This window comes from Petaurus breviceps, unplaced genomic scaffold, assembly GCF_028583685.1.
Source record: "Petaurus breviceps papuanus isolate PSGF00001 unplaced genomic scaffold, PetGlider_PUasm1.0 138, whole genome shotgun sequence".
Taxonomy (NCBI): Eukaryota; Metazoa; Chordata; class Mammalia; order Diprotodontia; family Petauridae; genus Petaurus; species Petaurus breviceps.
Genome location: NW_027185694.1, coordinates 22,128,958 through 22,145,710, shown reverse-complemented (window position 1 = coordinate 22,145,710; position 16,753 = coordinate 22,128,958). Strand labels below are relative to the sequence as shown.

The window sequence follows — 16,753 nt, the reverse complement described above, 5'->3', positions numbered from 1 at the left end:
CACACACACACACACACACACACACACACACACACACACAGGCGCGCGCGCACTCCCAGGGCGGGGCGCAGCCCGGGGATTCCCCCTCCTCCCCAGCCCCAGCCCCCTTTCCAAGCCCTGCAGGCTCAGGGTGGGGGTGGAGGTGGGTGTTCCAAACAGTTTTAGGGACGTGGGGCGTGTGTCCGTGCTGGTGTCCCTAGAGAATCTGTGTCAGATTGTGTTTCTTATGATTCCGGGGTTACCACTGGTGCGTCTGTGGGTGTGTCCTTATGTGTCTATCTGTGGCGGTGTCCTGGTTTGCCTGGGTCACTGTGTATGCCATACAGCATATGTCGGTGACTGTCACTAGCGTGTGTGTGTGTGTGTGTGTGTGTGTGTGTGGAGGGAAAAGTAATGAGCAATGTTGCTCTGGCTCTAGGTAAAACTCAGGGGTCGGCTCAGCCTCCTGGGTGTCTGCACTCTTCCCCAGGGCCCCCTTAGAGGCAGCCTTCTGCATCTGGGGCCCCACACCTGTGTCCCACTCCCCCCCTTCCCTGAACGGTCCCAGGGGCCTGTATCTATTGTTTAGGTGAAGGGCCTGCCCAAGGGCTGGCCTTTTCACAGAGTCTCCCTCCCCTACATCTTTCACTTTCACTGGGGAATCTTCTTTGTATCCCAAGGGCAGGGGTCCCCTTCAGCCTTGGCCTTCAAAGTCCAGAAACCTTGGAAGAGTTGGGGTGAGAGCTCCTGGGATGGGGTTCCAGAGTGCCTGGCTCAGGAAGTCAATACTTTCCTCTTTTCCAACCAGAATAATAATCACTAACTTTTATATAACAATTTAAGGTTTGGGAAGCCCTTTACATAATTACCTTATTTGATTTTGACCGTAAGCCTGTGAAGTAGGTCCTCCCTTTTACAGATGAGACAACTGAGGCACAATGAAGTTAAGTGACTCACCTAGGGCCATGCCCGAAACAGGAATCCTCCTTTTCTGATATTAAGTCCAGCGCTTTAGCCAATCCATCAGCAAACATGTATTAAGTACCTACTATGTTCCAGGTACTGTACTAGGTTCTGGGGATACATTGGCAAAAATGGAGCGGTTTCTGTCCTTAAGGATCTTACACTGTATCTACTAGTGGTCTCTTCCACCTCTAAACTCCTATGATACCTTGTTCTTTCATTTTTTCTCTTTTTTCTTCCCTTCAGCAATGCAAATCAATACCAATTTACGAAACACCTGCTTTCTCTTATCTGCTGCCCTTCCTTTCTCCTACACCTCCCTTCCTTCTGCTTTTCTTCCTTCCCATTTCCCTCATGTGTTTCTCCACCTCCTTCTTTTCCTCTCTGTCAGACCTCCTTTCTTCAGACTTCTTCCCCTCACCTCAGTCTCCTCAGCCTCCTCTTTCCTATGGTCCACCCTTTCCATTCCTTCCTTCATTCTCTCCCTCCTCTCTTCTCCCACCTTACTTTAGCTCCACCCTTCCTCTTTCCCTTTTCTTCCTCTTGCCCCTACCTCCAAGGGGTTTGAGACATTACCTCAGATCCAAGGCCCCCTAAAAGAGGGTCAACTATGAATTAAAATCCTGACTCCCCAAATCCTCACCCCTTGGATGGGAGCCCTTCAAGCCTGAGAGAAATGTGGTGTGGCACCAAAAAAAAAGCATTAGATGTGGCATCAACACACCTGAGTTCCAGTCCCAGCTCAGCCACGGTGCAACTTGAGTCAAATAACTCCCTCTTTCACTGCTTCAATTTCCACATCAGTAAAAAGTGGTTGGAGAGAGAGGTTGACCTTTCTAATTGTAAAATCCAGTGGAATCAGAATCCCTCACTGCTCCTAATCTCCACACATCCCAATAGAGCCTGACCAGGGCTTTATCCGATGTTAATACTATCCTTTAGAAGATCAAAAAAGCAAGTGCCATCTACTGAAGGGTCCCCCTGAGGGCACTGGGCCACCCTAAGCTAAGAATTGCTATGCAGCTATTGCCAGATCTCAATTTTCAACCCAGTTTCTTTCCTGAGATCCAGAACCACATCTCAGACTGAATTCTGAACTGACAGACGGTAACCCTTCAAACTCAGCAATGCCAAACCCATCATTCTTTCCCCCCCAAATCTGCCCCTCTCCCTGACTTCCCTACGGGCACCATCCATCCTCCTAGTCACCAGACTAAAGATTCAATGTCACTCTTCTCCCTTCCCTCTCCTTTACCCTCCATATCCAGTCAAAGTCCTAGTGTATCTTCCCCAAATCTCTTGCATTCATTCCCTTCTCCCCACTCAAATGGCCACTCCTCTACCTCAGATCCTTAGTACCTCTGGCCTATCCCATAATAGCTACCTAGTAAAGCAGCTTCCTTGTTGGCCAGCTTGCCTACTGTCTACTCCAAGGGTGGGGAGTGTTTGGCCTTGAGGCCACATGTGGCTCTCTAGGTCCTCAAGTGCAGCCCTTTGACTGACTCTAAACTTCCCAGAACAAATCCCTTTAATAAAAGGATTTGTTCTGTAAAAATTGTATTCTGTCAAAAGGCCACAACCCAAGGACCTAGAAGGCCACATGTGGACTCAAGGCTTCAGGTATCGCACCTGATTCTTTCTCCATTCTATTATAGGATCCCAGATCTACAGTTGGAGTTGGAAAGGACCCCTCCTCTTTCCCTGTTACCTCTAGGATCAAATGGGAAATCCACCATTTGGCTTTTAAAGCTCTTCATGGCTTCATCCCTTCCTCCCCTTCGTCTTCTTATACCTTAGTCTGCTCCACAGCCTGTAACACTGGCCTTCTGGTCATTGCTCACATAGGACACTCCATCTCCAGACACTGGGCGTTGGCACTGGCTGTGTCCCACATCTGGAACTCCCTCCACTTCATCTCTGCCTTCTGGCTTCCTTCAAGTCTCAACTTAAATCCCCCCCCCTTCTGCAGGAAGCCTTTCCCAGTCCTCCTTGATCCTGGCACCTTCCCTCTGAGACTGCTTCCAGTTTATCCCGTCTGTAGCTTGTTTGTACATGGCTGGTTGCATGTTGTCTCCTCCATGAGCTCCCTGGGAGTGGGGACTGTTTTTTGCCTTTTTTGTATCCCTAGTGCTGACTAAACACAATGCCTGGCACACAGTAGGCAATTAATAAATGCTTGGTGACCTGACTTGATGTATTCAAAGTTATTGCTAGGATTTTTTGCACCCATGGCAATACTACAAACCATGCTCAGAATGACTTCATGGTGGGGATGCCAGCTTGAGACTGAGATTCAGAAAAATAAAGATGGGATAAGGAGGAGAGAGTCTCCCAACCTAGGTGCCAACAAGTAGCTTTCTATTTTAACTAATTATTCCTGCTAACAAGAGACTATGCTGTTTCTCTTTTGGCAAGGGTTGGCAGCACCCCCTAAATTCCAGAAGCCTGTGTCAAAGCCTCTAGTGCACACCCTAGTTATTGCTGTACAAAAGGGGTAAAGGGAGAGGTGGTCTCCAGAGTGAGCCCCTGCGTCAGGACAAGGGTAGTTCCACAGTCTGGGTCTCAGGTCCCCAGGTTTTAGAGGCTCTTTCATAGGGCAGCTGCCTTAGAGCTGAAAGGATTCTTGGAATTCAAGTCCCTCATTTTTCAGATGAGAAATGGGGATTAAGTGCCTCCTATATGTGTCATTCATAGCATGGACACAGAGAAAGGCAAAATACAAGCATATTTTGTATAACTGGCATTTGGTAGGAATGTCAAAGTCATGGCGTTGGATAGAAACTTGGGCTGCCCTTTTCTCTGGTTTGGTCCCTGATTGGTTCAGAGTGAATGTTGGTAGCAATTGTTTCTGTTTTGGCCAGAAACTTTGGTCTTCCCCTCCAGGTTGATTTTTTTTTTTTTTTACTAGGTAAAGAGGCCATTCTCTGCCTCATTTCTTCCCTAGTCTTATCACTGAATAGGCATTGACTCAGTCAAACTAAGACTTGCTAAAGACCTTGGCTTACAATGGCCAAGTTCTTCCATTATAATTGGGGCCATCTCCAGTTGTCTTGATCTATATCTCACCACTGAACCGGATGGCTCTTGGAGGAAAAAAGTGAGGCTGGTGACTTTGCACAGACCTTCCTCACTTAAATCCAATTCACTTCCATGTCATGCCATCACCTCCCTGAAGTCTTCTTTGAGAATGAAGGACAGACAACAATAGTCTTCCTGGTCTACCTTTTGCCTCCTTTTCCTGACTCCCTTCTATCCCTTCCATCACAGCCACCATGCTGAGGCCTCTCCTCCTCCTCTCCTTACTTTTGAGGGGCACTTCAGCATAACTCAACAATCACTGGCCTTGGAGGTCAGAGACCTAGTTTTCAGTTCTGGCTCTAATATTTAGTAATTATATGAATTTAGGCAAGGAACTAAATCTTACTAAACCTCAATTTCCTCATCTGTAAAACAGGAGTGATACTATTGATACATGCTATTTCCCATGGTGTGCTGCCAGGAAAACAGAGCTAGATATAAGAACTTGAGTTGGAGGCCTAGAGGCTGAGGCCAGGCCTGGGGGATGGGTGTGGGGAGCTCAGAGCAGAGAACAGGGCTCTAGGGTAGCTGTGTGGGGAAGGTGCTCCAGCCAGGGGAATCCAAGCCCAGGAGAGTCATTAGGACTCAGTTTCCTGTATGACACAGCCCCTCCCAGTGACTCAGAGGCTTTGGAATGTGTGAGGAGGGACCAGGCTTGGAAGTGGTGGGGGAGGGAGGTGTCTCATACTTCAAGCCAGTGACCTGAGACCTGGATTGGAAGCCAGAGACAAGGAGACATGAGCTCCCTCCCGGTCCCTCCCAGCCCCCAAGCTTGAGCCAACCAGATCAGCAACTCACCCATTTTGGGTGTTTATGGGGGTGGGGTATGGGATGAGGTGAGGAGAAAAAGGAGGTGAAGGGGATTGGAGGAAAAGGGAGAAGGGTTGAAGCAAGAGGAAAATGGAAGATGTTAATTCAGCCCTGCAAAGAAGCCACCAGTCTCTAGACAAGCCCAACTCAGAAGGGGAGGGTGTAAGACAGAGAATACATTCAGCATCTTTAAGGTCTGATGCCTGATTTTCCTCAGGGCTTAGCCTAATTTCTTTAATGCTCCTGTGGGTGGGTAATTCCAGTGGTTCCTGTGATCAACCACCACAAGGAATACCCCCAGACAACTGTCTCTGAGTTATTAAGCATACTAGGCTGCTGACTGAGGGGTAGGGGTGGGATAGGAAAGGGGGGATATAGGACAAGTAGGGAAAGATGGATAACAAAAATCCACAGATATTCTGAAATAGTTATTTCAACTCACATCCAGAGAGAACTGGTTTTCACCAGAGAGAACTGGTCATAAGAAGCCAAAACCAAATTCTGGTTTCCTCAGGAAATACCCCACAGTTAGGGGATGAGGAGAAGGTATAGTAACCATAGGCTCTGCATAATTCAGAATCTGTTTTAAGACTGCTGGAGGCCTGGAGGCCGCATCATGGAGGTGAGTTGGCCGCCTCAGTCCTTCCTGGTGTCACAGAATGCCTATAAATACCGCACACACTGGGACATGCTAAAGAAGCTTTAATTGTACCTGAATAAATTTAGTCTCTGCACATCAGATAAACTCAGGCACATCTAATTATAACCTAACACCACCCATGGATGATGGAGCCCAGCCTGGGGAGAAAGTGGACCTGGGGCTATAAGAAAAAGAAAGACCAGCCATTGCCTACACACTATAACTGATTACAACAGAACAACCTACCAGGCTATGAGTTTGCTTGTTTAAGGTCCTATGAGATAGGAAAGACAAATGTTTTTATCCCCGACTTATGGATGAAGAAACTCAGAGAGGTTAAATAATTTGCCTAGGTCACACAGCTAGTAGACCAAGTGGTAGACCAAGGACCTCAGGGACTTGAATGGAGGATGTCTGTCCCTGGCCATACTTTTTCTGCTAGGCCACGATAGATAAACTTAGTCATTAGAACTCTCTCCCTCTTGCAGATATGTTCAGGTATCTACAATAACAAGTGTGTCTGTGTCCTCCACCCCCATTTGGAAGGATCTTGGGGCACCTGCAAGCAAGCAGTTCGATGCACATATGTAAGTGTACACACATGGATATACAACTGAGGCATATGGACACACATGTACAAAATGCATGGATACATTCAGGTATGCACAGATACACAGGCATGAATGTGCAATTTCATACATACATACAAACACATACATACGTCTTTCTGGTTTGTTTGTTTGTTTTTAGTTAGTGACCCAGTGGATAGAGCACTGGACCTGGAGACAGGAAGACCTGAGTTCAAATTTAGCCTCAGACACTTACTTGTGTGGCTCTGGGCAAGTTCTTTAATCTCTACCTCTATTTACTTAACTGTAAAATGGGATAATAAAAGCACCGACTTCTCAGGTTTGTTGTAAAGCTCAAATGAGATAATGTTTGTAAAGTGTCAGGCACAGCACCTGACATGAAGTAGGCATTTAAAAAATGCTCATTCCCTTCCCCTTGTATTTCCCCCACCTTTAGCTTGCAGCTCCATTGATGGATATCTTCACCACCTCTTCTTGGGGCAAAGCTCCCGGCTCTGACATGCTATGGTCCTTTGTAAACCTTATAACTGACATTCTTAGGGTCCTTGAAATTCTGACATCCTTTGCTCCATGCAGAGCCATCACTAGGAATTTTTTTCATGGGGCAAAAATAGTTGAGTTGGTTGTGGCGATGCTGCCTGCATGGAGGACAGTCCAAACCCAGGGGTAGCCGTCATTCTAGGAAGGAGAGAGGGATGCTGTTCCCAGTGCCTGTGGGGATAGGGAGAGTAGGATGAGGCCATGGTACCCTAGGAGGGGGGGGTTGCTGCCAGTGTGGGCCAGAAGAAGACTGTGAGCAAGGTGCAGGGACAATGGCCATTGTAGGGAAGAAGTGCATTGCTTCCCTTTCTGTTCTGTGTTCTATATCCTAAGGATACTTCCAGTCATTAGCATTCTATGTTCTCTTTTTATCTCCAGCAATGGAGTACTCCAAAGTCATCTCAGCCGTGACTTAACTGAGAAGACAGACTGATAGATGCTCCCAGGGCCACTGGCCTGATCTAAGCAGTAAGGAGGGATTCCTCCAAGAGCAGAAGGATGGCTTTAGATTAAGGGTACTTGATGACTTCTTCAGCTAACTCAATATGTGATCAGAGGCAAGACAGTCCCTTTCTTCTCTCTTCTCTTCCCTCCCCTCCCCTTCTCTCCTCTCCTCTTCTTGCTCTGTCTCTCTCTCCCACACCCTTTCCTCCTTTGTAAAATGAGGGAGTGCCTAACTGAGCTTCCAGATTTGAAATATGAGTTTATGACTGAAAGGAGGGATACTCTAGGGATTCGGAGGGAATTCGGACAGAACACAGCCCCTTATTCTAGCAAGCCCTCCTGCCTCACTCCAGACAGATGAATGAAGGCTACTTTGCCTCTTGGACAGATGGGAGCACCAGGCTCCCAGGATGCAGGGCTCCCATGAAGACTTGGGATTGGAGCCTGGGGGAGGGGAAGAATTCTGAGGCACTAACTCCCAGGCCCTACAAAAATCAAGACATCAGTCTGGAAAAAGTAGCTAATGGCCCACAGAAAAGGGACCAGGACTCAGGGCTCTGACTTCCAGTCCAGGCCCCTTACCTCCTGCCCACTGACTCCTTCACCCAAACCTGGACTACTTGCCCTGACATTCTAGGCTTCCAAGCTAGGCAAAGCAGTATCTAAGAATGCCCCAGGGGTCTTCTTAAGCCTAGCCCCATTCCTGCATGGAATCTAGGGCTGGACATGGACTAGGAGAGGGTTGGGTCCAGGGATTCCTAGGGGTGGGAGAGGGAAGGATGATTTTTTTGTGACTCTTTTGGCTTCCTGTGATCCAGTCTTCAGCTAGATCATTCCTTCTCCTGAGCCCTATGGGCTCATTCTTCTTCTCCAAGACTAAAGTTCCCCAAGTTTGCTGTAAGGGGCAAGGCAGGGGAAGGAGGAATGGGGAAGTAAGAATCTGACTGTCAGACTTGGCAGTAAACCAGACAGAAGAGGTATAGGGTGGGAGATAGGTCTGGGCATAATATTAACAACTCTATGGCATTTCTTTAGCAATTTACCATTTACCAGATGCTTCTTCCATACAATAATCCAGTGACGGAGAGGATAAAAGCTTTATTAAGTCTCATTTTACCAGTGAGGAACCTGAGGCTAGGAAAAGTGAAGTTATTTGCCAAATGTCCCACAGCTAGCAAGCAGGAAGAGAAAAAGAGAAAGGTGGGGAGGAAGTTGGGTAGGAAGCCATTGGGGAAAGGGCCAATGGTCTCCCAAGTTCAACTGGGGGGGGGGGGGGGTGCCAAGAGATGAAGGGAAGATTTCGAGCTCTGGGTCTCAGGGGAAGGCATGGGTCACTGAAGAAAAACAATTCCCCACATGTACAAGACCAGAGCACCTCCAGTCCCAGGACTCCTTTGGGGGGGGAGGGGGAGGGAAAGGTCAAGTTGGTTCTGAATGACTTGGAAAGGGTACAAGGATTGGGTGTTTGTGAGTGTGGAAGGGGGGGTATCTCACCCCTTCTACTCCTATTAGATGGGGAATTGGGTAAAAGTAGGTCAACTCTGGTGGCTCCACCTACACCCTTCCCCAGTAGGAATTTGGAAAAAGTCTTGCCCCCAAAGCGAGACTTTGAGACCTTCCAGCCACTTTCCCCCACTCCCTTCTCTTCTACCTCAAGCACAGTACAAAGGCGGCTCTGTGGCTGCATCCCCCCAACTAGGCAAGAACAGCTTGCTCACAAAAAGTACACCCAACGAAGGCTATGGCCCCCAGCTCCAGTCCACAACATGGTTACACACACAAGTCTGCTTACCCGCTCAGTCACAGTTACACCCAGTCCCATGCTCACAATCACAAACACTCTAACAACTACCAAGTAGACAAAAAGTCACATAAACCAAAGCAGAGACCTTCAGCCACACAGAATCACACTGGAGCACGATCAGTAACAGTCTCTAATACACACCTTCTCCCTCACAGTCCCAACCGTACTTCCCATGGTTACGCACACCCCAACCATCCCTCCCATCGTCTAACAGGCTCTCACACCCAGGCTGGCTGGCACTCCGTCTGGAGATTTACAAAGTTGCACACTCAGTTCCGCTCCCGCTCACACCCACCCCTCCCTCTCGCGCTTGGTCTCCCCCCCCCCACCCCCCACCCCCGGGTCCTCACCGTAGGGTCCGTCCGGCCAAGTTCGCAGCCGCCGCAGGGTCAAGTTCGCAGCCGCCGCCGAAGCCCCAGCCTCGAAGTGTAGGGCGGTGGCCCAAGGGCTGAGCGGGACCCAGGGGCGGGCGGGCGGAACCCACGGTCCAGGAAGCGGGGAGTTTCTCATTCTTCAGCCAATAAGCCTCCAGTCCCCGCTCTGCTCTGGCCGGCCAGGGCTATCCAGGACTGGCCTCTTCGATTCTTCATCCCTTCATGAGCCCCAATTCCCCTCACTGCGCCCCGCTATCTCACCTTCACCAAGCCTCTATTGACCCCACCTAAGGCCCTGACCCCTCATTAAGCCTCCTCCCCTATCACGGTGCCCCCAGTCGTCCTGACTGAACCCTCATTCAGTTCACTAAACCCTTAACCTTGACTGATCCCCCGCCCCTTCAGTCATTCAGCCCTCATTCAGTTACGATCCCTCTCGCTCAGCCTCCAAAATTCTAGTTGTTGAGCCACTTCAGGGGGTTTTCCTCGGTGAAGACACTGAAATAGTTTGCCATTTTCTTCTTTTACAGATGAGGAAACTGAGGCAAACAGTTAAGTGACTTGCCCAGGGTTACGCAGCTAGTAAGTGTCTGAGGCTAGATTTGAACTCAGGAAGATGAGTCTTCCTGACTCCAGGCCCCGAGCTCTGTCCACTGCCCCACCTAGCCGCCACAAATTCTTCGCCGAATAGTCAGAGGTCCCCCACCCCCACCCCTTCCACCTCCCCTCCCGCCGATGCTTTATATTCCCTTCCCTTACCCCTTATCTCCTCACTGACTCTGAATTCTCTTATAAAGCAAGCAAGCCCCTGTCATTATCACTGAGCCTCGGTCCCCTTTCCTCATGGAAAATCCGTTCTCCTCACTGAACCCCCATCCCCTCACTGAACTGCCCCTTTCCAGGGAAGAACTCTTTCCACTGACAACCCTTTTTTATGTCACGAAGGCATTTCCATCCCCCTCATCGAACCCCTACCTTCTTCACTGTGCCTTCGTCCCTCTACACACCCCTACTGACTCATCCACTGTCCCTGGCTCGGGGCACACGTTCTGCAAAGCTCTATCTGACCGACCTCTGTGAATCCAGCTGGGAAATGAATTGTCACAGAGGAATATCGCAGTGCAGGGGCCCCCTGTGTAACTCCTGCAGGCCATTCATGTACCTGTCCAAGCCTGGGGTTAAGCCCACACCCAGAGGTCCATCAAGGGACACAGAGTTGAGGTACATGGACTGAATGATCTCCCAGGAGCCCCTTCCTGTTTGGGGGATGGGACTGGAAACTTTGAATTCTCTGAAAATGGGTTGGGGACACTGGTGCCTTTTCTTCCGCTGTCACAAGGGGGCAACCTTGGTCTGCTTGCTGAATCCTAGCAGGAGAGTACCTAGTGGGGAGGTCAGATAAAAGGGAAAGGAAGTCATATTAAGGGATGTACCCTCTAACTCACATATCTAAGTGGATCATTGGCAAATCCGGCCCCTCCACCCCCTCTTTGCCTGGCTAGGAAGTCCTTGGAATATTCCTCCAGAGTGGGAGCCAGACTCCCCTAAGCTTCATCTGCAGGTTTTGAGGGGGAGTGGGGAGGAAGATAGCATACATTCTGAGACTTGGAAAAGGTTAACTATATCTCAGAGATAGAAACCCAGCCAGGGCAGAGGAGGAGGGCTGGGATTGGAAGATGGCCCCTTCTCTCCAACATTCCCCCTGGAATGGTGTATCTAATCTCATCCTCCATATTCCTGTTCCTCTCCCCAATATTCTGACACCCATTGGTAGTGCAGGTAAGCCAAAGAATTGTGGGAACAACAGTAGCCCCCCTCAGACCACTGGCCCTACTTCCAGCCTGGTTCCCCAAACCTAGTCCAAGGAAACCACCTTGGTGACAACTTCTTTGGCCTGTGCCATTCCAATCCCCTCTCCCCCGCCCAAGCCATAACTACGGAAGACTTGGAAAAGTAAGTTCTTATCTTCAAAGTCCTCATCATTGTCCAATGGTTCTATGTCTGAAATGGATATCCATAGAAATGGCATAAAAGAAAAGGTATTGCCATCTCCTTGGCTGCTACACCCTGAAGACCATGGGGCCTTTCTATCTGTCTAGCAGCTGAAACTTTCTATACATGTAGTCTCTCAACTCAACCCCCCACTTTGAATGTGAGCTCCTTGAGAGCAGGGATTGTTTGGATTTTTTTTCTTTTTATTCCTAAGCCTTAGAAAGTGCTTTGTCATAGTAGGAGCTTAATAAATGCTTTAACATTCACTTATTCAATTAAAAATTCACTCTGTAGGAGAGCAAGAAATAGTTTACCTGTCTGATCTATGGAGAAAAGAAAAATGTATGACCAAACAAAAGATAGAGAACATTATGAAATGCAAAATGGATAATTTTGATTACATTAAATTAAAAGGATTTTGTACAAACATAGCCAAAGCAACGAAGATTAGAAGGAAAGCAGAAAGCTGAGAAACAATTTTTACAGCCAGTGTCTCTGATAAAGGCCTCATTTTAAAAAATAGAGAGAACTGAATCAAATCTATAAGAATACAAGTCATTCCCCAATTGATAAATGGTCAAAGGATATAAACCGGCAGTTTTTGGATGAAGAAATTAAATTCATATGAAAAAATACTCTAAATCACTATTGATCAAGCAAATGCAAATTAAAACAACTCTGAGGTACCACATCACACATATCAGACTGGCTAACATGACAAAATGAAAAATAACAAATATTGGAGATGTGGGAAAATTGGAACACTAATGCATTGTTGGTGGAGTTGTGAACTGATTCAACTATTCTGGAGAACAATTTGAAACTATACCCAAAGTGCTATAAAACTGTGTATACCCTTTGATCCAGCAATACCATTGCTAGGTCTGTATCCCAAAGAGATCATTAAAAAGGGAAAAGGATCCACATATACAAAAATACTTATAACAACAATTTTCTGGTGACAAAGAATTGGAAACTGAGAGGATACCCATGAATTGGGAAATGTTTGAACAAGTTGTGGTATATGAATGGAATGGGATACTATTATTTCATGAGAAATTGTGAGCAGGTGGATTTCAGAAAAACCTGGGAAGTCTTACATTAATCAATGTTGAGTGAAATGAGCACAGCCAGGAGAACATTGTATACCGTAACAGCAGTACAATGACAACTTTGTTACACTTAGCTCTTCTGAGCAATGCAATGATCAAAGACAATTCCAAAAGACTCATGATGGAAAATGCTATCCAGCAATGAATAGAGCACCAACCCTGCAGTCAGGAGGACCTGAGTTCAAATCCAGCCTCAGACGCTTAACAGTAACTGTATGACCTTAGGCGAGTCACTTAACCCCAATTGCCCTGCCTTCCCCCTTCCAAAAAAAAAATAGGCAAAAGGGAAAATGCTATCCTCATCCAGAAAAATAACTATGGAGTCTGAATGCAGATCAAAGCATTCTATTTGCTCTTTCTTTTATTGTTTTTTGCTTTTTCTTTATGTCTTTTCCCTTTTGTTCTGATTCTTCTTTTACAACATGACTGATGTGGAAATATATTTAATATGATTATACATGTATAGCCTATGTCAGATCGAATGCCATCAATCAAGTGGAGAGAGGAGGGGAAATTTGGAACTCAAAATCTTATAAAAGCAAATGTTGAAAACTAAAAATAAATTTTAAAATTGTTATATATATATCATTAAAAAATTCACCCTGTTTATAGAATTTGCTTTTTCTTAAATTTTATTACAGCTGCATCTCTCCCCATCCCCCACCCCCTTCCACTTATACTGCCACTACCCTAATGCAGGTCTTAATCAGCTCTAAACTGGAGTAGGGCAATATCTTCTTAAATAGTCTCCCGGCCTCCAATCTTCCCAGCCAATGCATCTTGCATATGTTTGCTGCCTGTGTAATCTCCCGGTATATTCTGATCATGTCACTTCTATACTCAAAAACCTTCAGTGAAAAAAAAAAAAAACCTTCAGTGGTTCCCTATTCCCCACAGGATAGACTATAAATTCCTTATCCTGGCATTCAATGGCTTTTGGAACTCTAATGCCTCCTTATTTTTCCAGTCTTTTTTTCTTTCACTACCCCCATTTATATATAGTGCTCTTCTTCAGTCAGACCAGAAGACGCTGTCCATAGAACACCCCCCCCTTTTTTTCCCAGTGCCTGATTCCCTATCCTTGACTATATACATCTAACCATTCTACAGAACCTAGCTAAAATGCCTCCTCTTCCATGAAGCCTTCTTGATCACCTGGCTAACCAGAAAGGATGTTGTTGTACCGTGTGGTACAGAAAGAATACTGGACCTTCAATCAAAAGGAATGGATCTGAATACTGGCTCTAGTTGTATGACTCAGTGGCTATAAGCCTTAGCTTCTTCTTCTGTAAAATGGATGTAAAAACACTGGAACCCACCTGACGTAAAGAATACTAGATTTGAGACTTAGAGGATCTGGGTTCAAATTCTACCTCTTGTGGCTTACTCTCTGTCTGTGATCATAGGCAGAACACTTCACTTCCATGGTGTCTCTGTAAAGTCAGCAAGTTGGTCCAATGGACCTCTAGCCTCCCTTCTATAATCTATAATCCAAAGTGTTTGCTAAATGATTGGACTGATGGAGGAATGGATGTCACTCTTCTTTGCTTCTCCCCATTCTGACCTTCACCTCTAGAATTACTTAAACCCCTGAGAATTGTCCCATGTCTGTCCCATATAATAATCCCAATTGAAGGTAAAGTGGTGTAATGGTAATGAAATCTGAAGATCCCTTTGTATTGCTAAGCTGACAGGTACTTAGCGCCTAGTTTCAAATTAAGCCTCCGTTAAAGAAACAGAAGGTATGAACCCCTGATGTAACAGGAAGGGGCTGAACAGGGAGGAGCAACAGTGTATATAAGGAAAAACTCCAGCTGAGAAAGTCAGAATTTCCTGGGAACTTGTGGTGGTGGAGCTTCTACTGAAGGCCAGCCGGAGCTGCCAGAGGAAGCATGACTGTGGTGGTGGTATTTTGTCTGTTTGTGGCCTTGTGAAGCCTTGACTTCCCAGGAATAGAGACCGTGAAGGATTTAAGGTGGACTGGACACTGTGAGCTTCAGTGTGGAGCAGGAACTGCACAGAGAGCAGGACAAGGATGTGGGAGCTGTCTGCCTCTGAACCCAGGTGACAGTTTGGTGGATTCAGGTAGGAGCTACCTGCCTCGAGTCAAGATGAAAAGACCCCTCCATGGATACTGAGTAGTGACTGATGAAATTGTCTGAGTAGTGACTTACCCTGATGTGAGGTTTTACTTTGGGACTCACTTTGGGAAGAGTTGTGTGATTTGGCCAGATGAGACTCCGGGCAGCTGCAGAGCCCCCTGAGTCCCTCTCTGGTAACTGAGTAGGTATGGATGCGATGGTCAGACAACTGGAAGTCCTTTCTGCTGAATTGTGTTATTTTCTGTTGTAACTTCTGTTTGTATTCTCTGAAGTTCAGGGTGCTAACTTTTTCCCCTGAACTAGGTAAATTATATATATATATATATATATATTTGATTGATTGAAGTGACTGTTGAAGTTGTAACATAATTGCACCCCATGGGTGGGTGGTGGGTGACTTTGACTATTGTACTTTGTGATTGAATTAAGAACTTGGTGATTGACTAAATGAATGTACTTTGTTTATAATTGGAAACTAACCTCCAGTTGAGACTATCCAGGGGTGGATAGTCTCAACTTTGACTTTTGTATTTTGTGTCCCTTACCTCCTTAAGGAAGATTGAAAGATTGAGTTACTAAATGATTGTACTTTGTTGAAAACCATTGTGGCCACTTTGGCGAAAACTATGTGGCCATTTTAGTAATAAGTCATTGTGACTGCTGTATTTTGTTTTTTTATGATAAGTTGTAACATTGTGAATGCTGTGCCTTGATTTTCTGTGAATGTTTTGCTCTGATTTATTATTGAATAGAGTGTTCACTATACTATGTAATCAGAATCTTGAACGCTGTTCACAGCAGCAGTCCTCTGGAAAGCTGCTCGTGGATGGCTTTACAAGTAATAAAGAGGCATAGCTAGAGACTGCATGATGAGCATGCACAATGTCTAGGGCTGGAGTCAGGAGGACCCAAGTTCAAATCCAGATTCAAACACTTACTACCTATGCCACTTAACCTTTGCTTGCTTCAATTTCCTCAACTGTAAAATGAGGAGAATAATAGTGCCACCTTCCAGGGTTGTGAGGATCAAATGAGATAATATTTGTAAAGCACTTAGCCCAGAGCCTGGCACATAGTAGGTCCTATATCAATGCTAGTTATCATTATTAGTGGTAGGAATGTTGGGTATAAAGTCAGGGACTCAGGTTTCAATCCAGGATACTTACATCTGTGTGACCTTGGGAAGGTTACTTCTCTGCATCTCAATTTCTTCATTAATAATATGAAGTTGGGTTAGTCTACCTCAAAGAGTCCTTCCAGCTCTAAATTTATGGTCCAATGGTCATAATTCCTAGAAAACATGAAGTAGGCTGCTGAAGGGTCAGTTAAGATGGGAGTCTTGGTGGTGTGTGGAGTTGGATTAAGACCAAGCTAAGGTCTCTTAACACTCTGTGATTCTCTCTGGCTGTATGGGGCATGGGAATCACTGCCTCCCCTTCAATCAATCAATCAATTAACAAGCATTTAAGGACTTAACAATATACCTGGACTGTGCTAGGTACTGGAGATACAAATACTAAAAGGGAGGTAGTCTCTGCCCTCGAGGAACTTATGTTCTAGTAGAGGAATAGAATATGCCCAAGATGAGAAAATAAATTATCTGTCCCCCGGAGTTAGACTTTTCTTTTGGGGTGTGGGATGAGAGATTTCCTGAGTCCAGGCTCACTGGGTTTGTTTTGGGGAAGGAAGCATCTGGAACTGGGAAAACCCAGACCTCCTCCCCCTTCTCAGGGTCCCACCATCCAGTGTTCTCTCCTTGTCTCACAGAATTGAGTCTGTTCCATTCTCCTCACCCCCACCCCAAGGAAGACTGCATTCTGTATAAGGGGGAAGCCTGATCTTAGCCCATCTCCCTGCCTTGAGTACAATGCTGGGCACGCAGTAGATATTCAATAAAAGTTTGACTCTTCCATTTTTGGGTTTTGATGATGGAAGTGGAAGGATACTCTATTGACAGCATTAATTCAAGCTTCCTAAAGTCCTGTAAGGCTGACCAATTGCTTTCCCCACAACAATCTTGTAAGGTCAGTAGTACTACCATTTTTTCACTTATCCAAGCTCAGACACTTACTAGCTGTGTGACCCTGGACAAGTCACTTAACTCTGCCTCAGTTTTCTCATCCGTAAAATGAGGTGGAGAAGGAAAGGGCAAACCACCCCAAGCATCTTTGCCAAGGACTGAATAACCACAATAAATTGGGTTCCCTCTTCCTCCAATGGCCCCAGTTGGCCCATCCCCAAATGTCCAGCAGGTGGCAGCAGAACCGAAGAGGCCAGTGGGCGGGTGGGGCAGTGGGAGGGATGCCCCCCGGGGCTTCCAGCTCA

At 46.4% G+C, this 16,753-nt stretch overlaps 1 protein-coding gene across 2 annotated transcripts in view; it reads right to left on the bottom strand.

The window, feature by feature from the left end:
- Window positions 1-10,369, bottom strand: part of ARHGDIG (Rho GDP dissociation inhibitor gamma) — a 30,385-nt gene extending 20,016 nt beyond the window's left edge. Inside the window, exon 1 of one of the 2 annotated variants that reach the window (XM_069107795.1) lies at window positions 10,198-10,369. Coding sequence is in view for 1 of the 2 variants with exons in the window: in XM_069107779.1 (XP_068963880.1) it covers window positions 9,199-9,358 (160 nt within the window). In the remaining variant the exon portion in view is untranslated. Of the gene's footprint in view, window positions 1-9,198; window positions 9,877-10,197 lie in introns of those variants that run through there. The other variant, XM_069107779.1, reaches the window with a different exon arrangement.
- Window positions 10,370-16,753: the final 6,384 nt, after the last annotated feature.